The sequence below is a fragment of the Hydra vulgaris genome, chromosome 14 (assembly GCF_038396675.1).
Source record: "Hydra vulgaris chromosome 14, alternate assembly HydraT2T_AEP".
Taxonomy (NCBI): domain Eukaryota; kingdom Metazoa; phylum Cnidaria; class Hydrozoa; order Anthoathecata; family Hydridae; genus Hydra; species Hydra vulgaris.
In genome coordinates, this window is record NC_088933.1 from 33,664,795 (window position 1) to 33,678,015 (window position 13,221).

At 27.7% G+C, this 13,221-nt stretch overlaps 1 protein-coding gene across 1 annotated transcript; it reads right to left on the reverse strand.

The window, feature by feature from the left end:
* Positions 1-433: 433 nt before the first annotated feature.
* Positions 434-3,559, reverse strand: LOC136091069 (uncharacterized). The gene is made up of 7 exons (XM_065818053.1): positions 2,837-3,559; positions 2,580-2,753; positions 2,131-2,487; positions 1,721-2,077; positions 1,540-1,656; positions 636-724; positions 434-500 (listed from the first exon to the last, which is right to left on the reverse strand). Exons 1-7 carry the CDS (start codon positions 3,557-3,559, stop codon positions 434-436), a joined length of 1,884 nt encoding a protein of 627 aa, XP_065674125.1.
* Positions 3,560-13,221: the final 9,662 nt, after the last annotated feature.

Genomic DNA, 13,221 nt, shown 5'->3' on the forward strand with positions numbered 1-13,221 from the left:
ATAAGAGTTTTTTCTTTCCTCAAAAGTGTTGCAATTGCATACTAAGCTAATTAATTAGTTAAACCCGTTATAAACTTTAAGTAATTTTGTATTTGACAAATCAGCAAAACTACAATACTCTCCATGTATTTAAAGGTTTTTAGTTTGTTTTTAGTTGCGACCCCTCTTTAAAAACATCCCTAAAGTTACGTACAACAAATTATTAGGCATAAAAAAGAAAAATTCAAAAAAAATTGAACTAATTGCATATATTTTTATAATTTTAACTGACAAAAAATTTGCAATAAAAGGAAATCAGGTGTTTTTTTTATAAATCGTATAAAGGCGTCAATCGTAAGTCTTAAAGATAAAAAAAATGGAATTATGATACCATAATTACATAAAAACTCAAAATCGATTTACTTATTTATAGTAACCTATGTTGACATGGCAGTTAATATAAACATTTATCAAAAATGTAACTATAAAATCTGTTTCCAAGTACAAAAAGATTAACAATACTAAAAAAAAAAAAAAAAAAATTTAAGATATAAATTGCATTTTTAGCAAAATGTTGTCTTGGATTTTAGTAAATAAATAAAAGCAGTAAGTTCCAATAATGAAACTACCAATTATTCATTTTTAACAATAGACACCAATGTGAAGGTAAGCCAAGCAGTCTATCAACACAAAACATCACAACAATAAAACATAACAATGGAATATTTACACCACACCCTATATCCTAAAATCCAGCGAAAATAACAAACCAAATTAAAATATGAAAGACAAATTTAGAAACCAATTTTAAGTTAACTATATTTATCTTTTTACTAAACATACAAATACATAAAAGTATATTTGCTTTTATATTCATTATTAGTTATTCAATTACTTCAAATTTAGGACATTAAAACGCCCTAGATTTAAAGATCAAGGTTGCATACTCTCTCATACACATTACGCTAAATATTAACAGATATTATGTGTTTCCAGAATAATTAAAAAACGGCTAGACAACACAACCTAACTCTGAAGCAGTAACACTGCCTTGCACTAAATACTGCCGAGTCACACCTCTGCTATAAGTACACCGCTTGGCTGGCAAGGTTATCAATTTTGCTCAACATAATACCAAGTCACACCACTTTAAAAACAAGTAAACAACATAATTTTAACATATATACAACTATAAACAAATATGGTTTTATATAACAAATATAAACACATTTTATAACAATATTAAATGACAGATATATTTATCAAAAACTACGAAAAAAAACATTAAAATAATAAATAAAGTTACACATACAAAATGTGCTCACAACCTACAAACAGTAAATTTTCGAAATGAAAATCTATAATGAATGAAAAATGAAAATGAAAAAGACTATAAATTAAGAACATTAGAAAACATAACATTATTTGTGTAACATTTTCCACCTACCATACCTTGAATGAGATGTTTATCAATTTTGAAAAACAAACTATTAAATGCTCTAGTTCTTGAACATGCATAATATAGTTAACCATGAGAGAAACACGGTTTTTGAGATATACCTTAACTCTATCAAATGTTTGACCTTGACTTTTATTAATTGTCATTGAATAAGCCAATCTGACAGGAAACTGACGACGTTTCAGAACAAAAGGTAAATTAGAATCTGATGGAGCCAACTGAATTCAAGGAACAAAAACCCGTTTACCACCAGAAACACCTGTTTTACAAAAACAAACTAACTTGTTTTAAAAAATGTCCATGTATAGAGTTAGGGGTTACATTACATGTGGTGTTATCCAATATTGGGACAGGAAGTTTGAATAAACCATGCAATGTAGATCCATTTGTAAGAAGAGTTGCTGCTATGCCAGTCCATGCAGCTGTAGCAGATTTAAAACCCCTACTTTTGGTTTCAGCAACCAAATAATTATACGTAAACGTTTTTCCACTACCAGCTGGTCCACCTATAAAAAACAATCTGGAATGTTGATTTTCTACACTTGGTTGCTCGTTCAATGCTGCAAGGACAGCATTACTTACATTTAATTGATTGACATTAAGAAGCGGTCTTATTCTATTAGCTTCGTCAATTGATTGCTGAACATTATCATTTAATTTTCTAGATTAAAATCTATGAATTCATCAACAACAGGCAAATTATAATCAGATAGCGTTTTACCACTTTGATTAATAATCTTTTCAATTTGACGAAGAGTAGCTTGTTCAGCTAATATAAATGGAACTTGGCGATGAATGAAATCCTCCATTATAAAAGCTTTGTATGTATTCCAAAGATGCAAAGGGTCGTAAGGTTCACAAAAGGTTAAAATAACTGAAAACAGCTGTCTAATTTGCTTAGGCATTCGCGTTAAAACTGCCTCAGAAAGAGTATTCTGCCATTCAGTGTCATCTTGCAACAAACCTTTTAAAACACATGCTTTACGAAAGGTTTCAAGAACTATTCCATTAACAGTACGCAAATCCGCCCAAGATGTTGCTCCATTTGCCTGCAAAAGTAACAATCTAAGAAAAAAATAATTCTCCTGTTGGAATAATTTTATACATTCTTACTATCACCTTTTCCACCTCTTTGTCTAACCTTCCATTTATAATGTTTATCATCAAATACAAAGTGATATGAAATGTCTACAAATGAATAGCGATGCGCTCCTTCATTTTCAGAATTTAATTTAAACCATACCGTAAGGTGTGTTTCGCGTTGGGCAGCACGATCAAAAGCCACTTGTTCTTCTCCTTCTCTGAAATACACAATCTGATTCTCAGGAAGAGACACTCAAATATTCGGCACAGTGCCTCAGGTGCACTAACATAACGACAATCTAAAAAAGTATTTACTTCATTGTGATTAACCTGTTCATTTATCAAAACATTCGCACAATCATGCCCTTTGTATATGCAGTTGTACAAATATTTAACAGCCTTTACAGACATGCAAGCTTCAGCATTAATGTGGACTTGATATTTCTTAGATAACCAAGGATTGTAAGGTATCACCCAACGGTTATCTACATTGTTTCCTTTAATATTGATAACTAACCCATTATCACGACGTCTATATTGTGGATAACCATTGTGAACGGCTACTGTGTTGGTATTAAATTCTTTAGGATAACTTTTGGTGCACACTCCATCCTTTATGCAAGGAGAATTAGGATTCAGTATCTCACATGGACCGTGAATCATGCAAGTTTTAATAACATCATAAAGTTCGCGATTAACAACCGGATGTGGAAATTCTGCACATATCAAATTATTGATATCCTGTGCTGTTTCAAGTTTATCATCATTGGCTAAATGAAGTAAAATGTGGGTATGCGGCAAACCACGCTTTTGAAAATCAATAACCTGAACATGCGTTACAACTTTGCCTAATACACCATGTTTGAATATATCATTGAGGAGTTTATTTAACTTGAGTTTAAATACTCGGGTGACCAAATCAGGTCTATCATTTGCAGTCTGACCTGGATATAAATTTTCTGTTATTTCAGGCCATTTCGGGTTGCAAGTAAAAGTAATAAAAAGATCTGGTTTACCATACTTTTTATTAATTGCCATAGCGTCTTCAAAATTTTCTTTTAAAGCTCTAGGACTTCCTACATAAGATGATGGCAAAATAACTACTCGCCCTGGTCTAACATTACGTTCGTTCGCAATGTTGTTAACATGTTAATGTAAGGCATCATACTGCTTGCTTCTCAGTTTATTTTGATTGTTTCTGATAAAAGCAAGGCGCTGGCCTTCAATTTTTACATATGCATCTACAGCATATTGCTAAAATAGTTTCTTGCCATAAAATAATGAACAGAAAAATACCCAAACAGAAAGTCTATAATTGTAGAACTGAGATAATGTAACATGATTTCTAACCAGTGTGGCACGCTCAGGGTTATGCACTAACTGGTTATGCCAACCAGCATCACCTCTTGGGAAAAAGAGAGGATAAATCATAGGATCCAAGTTGGCTGACATACTTGATACAATTTTTAAAGAATGACCTCTTGGGTAAATAACAACATCCCTGGAAGTTGGGGGAGCACCATCTTTGCCAACAAATACAACTGCAACTTCATCGTGTGAAGGTAGATTATAGCGACGCCTATCACCCCCTTCAAGAAAGGACATTTTTACAACAGAAGCTTGGCGACCTTCTATAGCCGCTTGACGAATTTCTTCATTTTCCACTTTAGCAATATTTTTAAATGCAAGAGCAAATGGACTTTGTTCAGTAATTATAGTTTGCAATTGAAACATTAAATCACGTAAACAAAGATCATTACCACGTTGTTGCATTCTAAAATTTACTGCTGCAAGTGGATCATATATATATAGTTGAGAACATATTGGTGGAATATCTTGATCTGGCCTAAGATTACCTACACGATGATAAATCTGGCCACATATTTTAAAACATGGGGCCCATGATTTATTGGTAGAACTACAGTTGCTTTAAAAGAAGCGAAAGAAAAACAGGCATTATAATTTTGAATATGTTTTAAAAAATTACCATTAGCATTACGATCTACATAATTCCCTGTAAATAAATCCTGTACAACTTGTGTAAATGGTGAAAGTGGAGGTAAAGCTACCTTACCATTATGGCAACATAGAAAATGTTTTTCATCTGGAAATTTCTTAGCACCACAGTGCTGACAAGTTTGATTCATTTCTCCTAAATAATTATAATCTGGAATAGCATTACTTCTTGCTATAGAATACATTCTTCCTTGTCGAACAGATCTTCTTACATTTGGTGAAGATTAACTTCAACTCGATTTAGCCTATTTCTTTTATTTTGTAAAAAATAAATTTCATCTCGCCTAAGTCTATTTCATTTCGTCTACGATTATTTTCAACATGCCTTAAAGCACTTACATCGTCTTGTAAATACATAACTTCATCTAGCCTATCGTCCATTTCAATGTCATCATTATCATTAAACATATTTATCAAAGCAACACTAATTATTTCTTTTTTTTACAATTCTGATGTTAACAATAAAATAAAAAAACTTAATAAATAACTGAAAAAATCTTATTCGAAAAATTATAAAATAAAGAAACCAAATAAATACAAAATAAAATTAATTTTCCATCATCAAAAGTAATACTAAAGTTTATTTAATTAATGTTAAGAAAAACCTGCAACCATATTAGCAAAGACTCATAAAAAAAAACTAAAATTTATTTTGTTTCTAATAAAAAAAATTTAGAAAATAAACAAATATCCTTTTTTATTATAAACAGTTAAGTGTTTCTAATAATATATATATATATATATATATATATATATATATATATATATATATATATATATATATATATATATATATATATATATATATATATATATATATATATATTTATATATATATATATATATATATATATATATATATATATATATATACATACATACATACATATATATACATATATATATATATATATATATATATATATATATATATATATATATATATATATATATATCTTTGGAGTCGCGGGCAGCGTCATAGTTCATGTGTTGGGAGAAAACAATGAACTTGAACAAAGTACATAATAAAACTTATAAATGCGTTATGTACAAAACAGGTTATTAACCCCCCCCCCCCCACCACCAACACACAAAATATGACGCTGCTGCAACTCCAAGGATATATATATATATATATATATATATATATATATATATATATATATATATATATATATATATATATATATATATATATATATATATATATATATATATATATATATATATATATATATATATATTGAACTATTTATTAGTGAAAACTTATGAAATCCAAAATTTTCTTTATAACATATATAGTACATTTTATAAATAAACCTCTACAATTTCCTTGGTACAACAACTCGATCATGGTTAATAATAAGTCTGTAAACATGAATTTTCTAATAATCTAAATCTTAATAAATTTTAAACAATTAAACTTAAATAAAAATGTATAAAAATGAATAATGGTATATTAAATATAAAAAAACAAACCTATAATAACTATAAGAATTATAGTAACTTTTATTTTCAATATTAACATCTATAACACATTTAAAAGTACAATTTAAAAAAAGATTACAATAAACTAATTACTTAATAAAATTTTAAAAAGATTTTATATTACCCATCAATTTAAGCTACTAAACATTATCTACCTAATTGTCAACTTAAACATTTTTATAACCAAGTGTTTTCTTAAAGGTCATGACTTCTTTAAGAAAATACTTGGTTAAGAAAAGTCTGGAAACTACTTAAAAACTAAGAAATAGTGTATTTTACAGAATACAGAATTGTAACTAATATTGAACAATAGGTATAAATATGCGCACTAATAATAATAATAATAATAATAATAATATTCACTGTGCTATTTCAGATAAAAGTCACTAATTTATGCTTCTGCTTGAAGAAATTATATTAATGTATTTATATTAAGAAACAAAAGCAGCGAGTTCTAGTAATGAAACTACCTATTCATCATTTTTAACAACAGACACTAACATAAAGATAAGCCAAAGGTAACAACATTACACAAAAAGTTATTAAAGATGTTATGTGTTTTCAGAATAGTTATATTGAAGGCTAGACTACACTTAGACCTAAAGCAGTAACACCACTTGACTGGTAAGGTTGACGAATCTTGCTCTAGATCTATATCTCAAATATATTGTGTGTTATAGTTATACTAACTATAAAACACAATATTTTTTTAAATGTTATATAACATATAAAAACACCTCATTTAACAATCATGTACACATTAGATAAAATCAGGGATGCAGAGTACCAAAAAGGACTCCGGATTAGAAAGTCACAAAAAGATTACTTTATCCTTGTTTTTGGTATACAGGACCACAAAAATATAAATAAGTTTATGGACTACTTATAGGAAAAAAATTAAGACTTTTAGGTTAGAGGAACAATCGTTTTTTTTAGCCCAGAACTCTTAGGTATTATGGCGGCAAGGACTCCTGGCTTAAAAACAATAAGTTTCAAGTCAATAAATCTCATGAATTTTTTTATTATAGCAGGTAATTAGTCAACAAACATGTTTAGAGCTTCTGGACACTACAGACTTGGAAAAAGTAGAGACAAAAAGCCGGAGTCATTTTGGAACTTCGCATCCCTGGATAAAATACATTTCATACTATTATAAAAACACATTTATAAAACAACTATATATATCACCACATACACGTATTTATCAAACTACATATATCTCCTCATACACATATTTATCAAAAACTTTTTAACTTTGAGCATAAGATAAACATATAAGCAAACCTTTAACAGCTATAAAACGACATATAACAGAAGTTTATAACTAAAAAAGAAATTTTAGTTATAAAATTCTTCTGAAAAATGAAAACAGGCTATAAAAGTTAGAATAATAAAAACAAACAAACGAATATTTAAGTTTTCTATTTTAAACAATGAACAATATCAATTCTTTTCGAAATTAATAATAAATGAGCTCTAATTTGCTTGCTGACCTTACTCGAAAGACCCCATGGAATATATAACCGCGCATTAAAAAGTCTAGAAACTACTTAAAAACTAAGTAATGGTGTATTTTACAGAATACAGAACCGTCATTAACAATACGAACATTAGGCGTAACTATGCGCACCATTCATTAGCGTATTAATATTTAGATAGATATATATATAATATATATATATATATATATATATATATATATATATATATATATATATATATATATATATATATATACCAATTTAAAATATCAGATAATACGAATTCTCTCAATACTAAATAAATCAATTTATATGATTTTTTCGCTGGATTATAGGAACCGGCATCTTTATCATAATTTAATTACAAAAAATTGTGGCTGTTTAAATACAACAAAAAACCATTTTAATGGCTTCTTTTACTAAAGTATGAAAAAAATGAGGTGCAAAAAGTTATGAAATTTTAAGTTACTTGGTCCGAGGAATACAACCGGTCGTAAATGAAAATCCTATTAGGTTAAAAAATTCTAAAGACTTTATTAACAAAACTAAGTCGTGGTTAAATGACGAAGATGAAATACAGGTATACTTTCATATTATGAGCTTATACCCAGCAATACCATTAAAAGAAGCAACTTTAGTACTTATCGATCAATTAAATAAAAGCGTTTCTTACATAACCTTAGCTAAGCTTACTTTGACTGAAACAAACGACTTATTGAAATTTGTTTGTTTCGTTGTTATTTCTTGTGGAACGGTGAGATTCATGAGTTAGAGAATATAGGCCTAAATGGATTGTCTTTTATGGTGGTTTTGGCTGAAACTTTTTACAATACCATAAAGAAAAAGCAATGGAAATGGCAATTACAATGATTCTTTCAATTGATATTAAGTCTTTTCATAGATTTAAGGATGAAAGCCACGCTAGGATTTCTAGCTTAAAGCAAACGGAGCAGTTCCAAACAATCCTTAACTGACAACAACCTTCTTTAAAATCTGCTTAAAGTTGATAACAAAAATAAGATACTTAACTTTTTGGATATAACTGTTATTATTAATACACAAGGAAAATATGAGGTTTACAGGAAAGATGCTATAACCAATATCCAAATCAAACCTCATTCTTACCACGATCCCAAAATTTTAAAAGCAATATTCAACAGATATATATACAGAGCATATTCAATATGCAACAAAAACCGTTTAGAAGATGAAAAAAATATTTAAACTCAAGTGTTTACTGAAAATGGATACGATGAAAAAATGCTTAAAGATATTTCATATCACATTCGAAAAAAAAACGATTAGCAAATAAAAATGAAATTATATCAAATTATTTTTTTTCTTTTTTTCAATTTTATTTTAGGTGCCCCAAGAAGTCCTAACGGTCTCGTCACAGAGCACCGCGGAAGTGCATTTAACCAGGAAGTTCACGCCTCCTTCCTTACCGTGACGCGAAAATATGTCCAGAGCTCGTTTCGAACCTGGATCTCCTGCTTATACAGCAAGCGTTCTAACCACTGTGCCACGGCCGCACTTTAACAACCATCCCAAATTTTTTCAGCATGGGTACCAAAATTATCTCCCAGACTTAGAAGAATATTCAGAAAAGCTTGTCATAAAACTGTTTTTGAGTCAAATGCTAACCTAAAAACGCAAATAACGTCGAGAAATAAATCAAAATTACCACGCAACAGTCAACCTGAAACCTACTTAATTATGAGCAAATGCTCCAAAGTGTATGTCGGTAAACCAAAACTTCAAAAAGAACTTCAAGGGTTCAACAACACCAAAAATTTTGACTGAAGGCAAGTTAAACCAGTCTACATTAGCTTTGCATAAGGAAAATGCGATGAGGATATTTAATGGGATAGGCCAGAAACACTTAGAGTTAAGGATAAAAAATTTGAAATAAAATTCCGTGAAGCCTTGGAAATACAAAAACATCAATTTTCTCTAATGTACGGTAATATGAATTTGGACAATAAACAATATGCGAAAACAAATTTTTACACCTCATTTTTTTCATACTTTAGTAAAAGAAGCCATTAAAATGGTTTTTTGTTGTTATTTAACAGCCACAATTTTTTGTCAGAATATTATGTTATAGATGCCGGTTCCTATAATCCAGCGAAAAATTCATAAAAATTGATTTATTTAGTATTGAGAGAATTCGTATTATCTGATATTTTAAATTGGTATATATATATATATATATATATATATATATATATATATATATATATATATATATATATATAGTTAATTAGTAAAAAACACTTATCTCACTTTTATATTCGACTTGAAGTTTCACCATTGCTGGATCATCAGGAAGAGTTCTCTTCCTGAGGACTCTTCCTGATGATCCAGCAATGGTGAAACTTCAAGTCGAAGATAAAAGTTAGATAAGTGTTTTTTACTAATTAATTATTGCTCTGTTCTTTAAGAACATTGAGCACTCTATTTGTAAAATACACTAACATAATTTACATATATATATATATATATATATATATATATATATATATATATATATATATATATATATATATATATATATATATATATATATGTATATATATATATATATATATATATATATATATATATATATATATATATATATATATATATGTATATGTATATGTATATGTATATATATATGTATGTATATATATATATATATATATATATATATATATATATATATATATATATATATATATATATATATATATATATATATATATATATATATTTTATATATATATATATATATATATTTTAGTATATATATTTATACATTTAGAATATATAAATTAATATAAACATGTAAAGAAACATACATGAACACATACATAGGTACTCACACACAAACATACATACATACATACACACATACATGCATACATACACATGTAAATTTGAAAAAAAATTCTGTTCCGGGATATAGCAGTGATATCCCGGGAAATCCCGCTGCCACTTTCATCCCCGGGATCCCGGGAAAACGAGATCCTGTTTGAGAAACCCTAGGCCCAATATAGCCGTTGGAAAACTTTATTGGGCCAATAATGAGCGACCCATCGGTGTTTTCTGGAAACGGTCTTGTCTTAGTGCACTGCGGAAGTGCATTTAACCAGGAAGTTCACACCTTCTTCCTTACCGTGACGCGTAAATATGTTCAGAGCTCGTTTTGAACCTGGATCTCCTGCTTATAAAGCAAGCGCTCTAAGCACTGCGCCACGGCCGCATAATTGATTGAGATAACTCTGCTTTTATGCGACTTTATTATCAGGCAGGCCCAGGTGAATTTTAATACTTTAACTTGTAAAACATTTAGGCGTTGTTCTGTTTTGTTCTTAATAGGGATTTCATCTTTTATGTTTAATTTAATTTTTGATTCTTTACATTATCGTGGTAAATTACTTTACATCAACTTAATACCAAATGGATTTGTTGTTAAGTTCAAAAACAGCTGAAAATGAACATCAGTTTTAGTAAGCATCAGAGGTAAAAAAAAACAATTTTATCTCACGTAAAAAATTATTGTAACATTATTATTATTCGCATCTAAATGAAAGGCAGTAACGGATCTAGCATTTTTTGGTGTTTGAGATTTCCAGACGTGGAACAAACTCTCAACATGTGTATGTTTATTCTTTTGTCAAATAATGATGCTTTACAAAAAAATGCGATGATTAGAGGCTGGGCACAAAAAAACCCTTGTATTTCATCTCTACCCCAAACGTAACGAACAAGTAAGTAAATAAGTTAATAAAATATTTTTTGTACTATTCTCAACTAGACTTATATTCATCGATAAGTTTTAAGTTTCATACTATTATCTCTCAGCTTTCAAAGTTCTTATCTTATTTATAAATGAATGCATATAAATATATTAAAGTTAAATGTACGTAAAATATATAGTGACAAAGTAAATTAAAAAAAAAAGGTTTGGTTTTTCTTTAATTGAAAAAAAAATACAAACTTTTACATCTAAACGAATTTTATTATTTAAAGCTTAGATAATAAAATCCGTTTCGACATAAAAGTTTGTACTTTATTTATTAATAAAAGAAAAATACAACTCTGATGAAAATATAACTTTTTATACGATTAGATTTTAAACACATAAAATGTTCTTTTTATTAAGCTTAAGAAAATTCGATTTACCTTGAAAGTTAATGTAGAAGTTTGTATTATATTTGCTTTTTCGTTATGAAGAAAATACGGAACGTCGATGCTTATTTTCTAGAAAACCTTATTTAACATTTAACATATTTAATAGTAGAATACTTATAACAAATTCGATTATTAAAAGCTAAAAGAATCAATTTTTTATTAAAAAAACATTTTTCTGTGAAGATTTATTAAAAAGACTTTTCAGCTTATTTTAAAGTAAACCTAAAACTTTTTTTTTACACTTATTTTCTTATACACTTTTAGTAAATTTTTAAACATGTTTTAAAATGTTCCTTTTTAAGCGAACTTTTAAACATGTTTAAGGCAAATGCACTTTAAGTTTACATTTAAACATGTTTTAAATTAATTCACTTTAAGCGGAGTCTTTAAAGCATTATTTCAATAAATCCTCTTTAAGTGAAGTTTTCATACATATATTTAAATAAATCCACTTTAAGAGAAGTTTCAAACATCTCTTAAATAAAGGTAAGTTCTAATTATTTTTTAATTAAGAACTTTACAGCACATTGAAAATAAACTAACTTTAAATAAAGGAATTTTTAAACATGATTTAAATAAATCTATTTTAGATAAAGTTTTAAAAATATTTTTTAATAAATCTACTTGAAAGGAATTTTCAAACATGTTTTCAATAAATCCACTTAAAGAGAAGTTTTTAATCACGTCTTAAAAAAATCCACTATAGGCAAAGTTTCAAATATGTTTTAAATCAACCCGCTTTAGGCGAAGTTTCAAACATCTCTTAAGTAAATCCACTTTAGGCTAAGTTTTGATCATGTTTTAACGGAGTCTACCTTAAGCAAATTTTTTAAAATAATTTAAATAAAATCTACTTTAAACAATTTTTTAAACATGTAAAACTAGAAAAAATGTGATGAATGAATGAATTTTTACAAACATAAAATTAAAAAAAATGTCTTAAATAAATCCATTTGAGGCAAAGTTTCCAACATCTCTTAAATGAATCCACTTTAAGCTTAGTTTCATATATGTTTGAAAAAAATTTAAATAAGGCGAATTCTCAAACATGTTTTTAATAAATCCTCTTTAAGCAAAGTTTCAAACACTTTTAAATAAATACACTTTAGGCGAAGTTTCAAACATCTCTTTAAGCAAATCCGCTTTATACTAAGTCGCAAACATGTTTTTAAAATATCTACTTTAGACGAGTTTCAAACTTTTTTAAAATAAATACACTTAAGACGAAGTTTCAAAAAAGTTTTCAATAAATTCTTTTTAGGCGAAGTTTCAAACATCTTAAAAATAAGTCCACTTTTATAAAGCTAAATTTCATTTATGTTTAAAAAAAAACTACTTTAAGCAAGTTTTAAACATGTTTTTAATTAACCCACTTTAGTCAAAGTTTCAGTTATGTTTTCAATAAATTTATTTTAATAGAATTTTCAAATATGTTTTTTAAGAAATCCACTTTAAATGAAGTTTCAAACATTTAAAAAAAATCCACTCTAGGCGAAGTTTTAAACATGTTGTCAATAAACCTTACCATAAACAAAT

Coding starts and splice junctions, on each gene's coding strand:
- LOC136091069 (XM_065818053.1), bottom strand. CDS start 3,559: ATGGCAATTAATAAAAAGTATGGTAAACCAGATCTTTTTATTACTTTT. Junction 2,488..2,579: donor ATAAACATTATAAATGGAAG/GTTAGACAAAGA, acceptor TTACTTTTGCAG/GCAAATGGAGCAACATCTTG. Junction 1,657..1,720: donor ATGGACATTTTTTAAAACAA/GTTAGTTTGTTT, acceptor CCTTGAATTCAG/TTGGCTCCATCAGATTCTAA.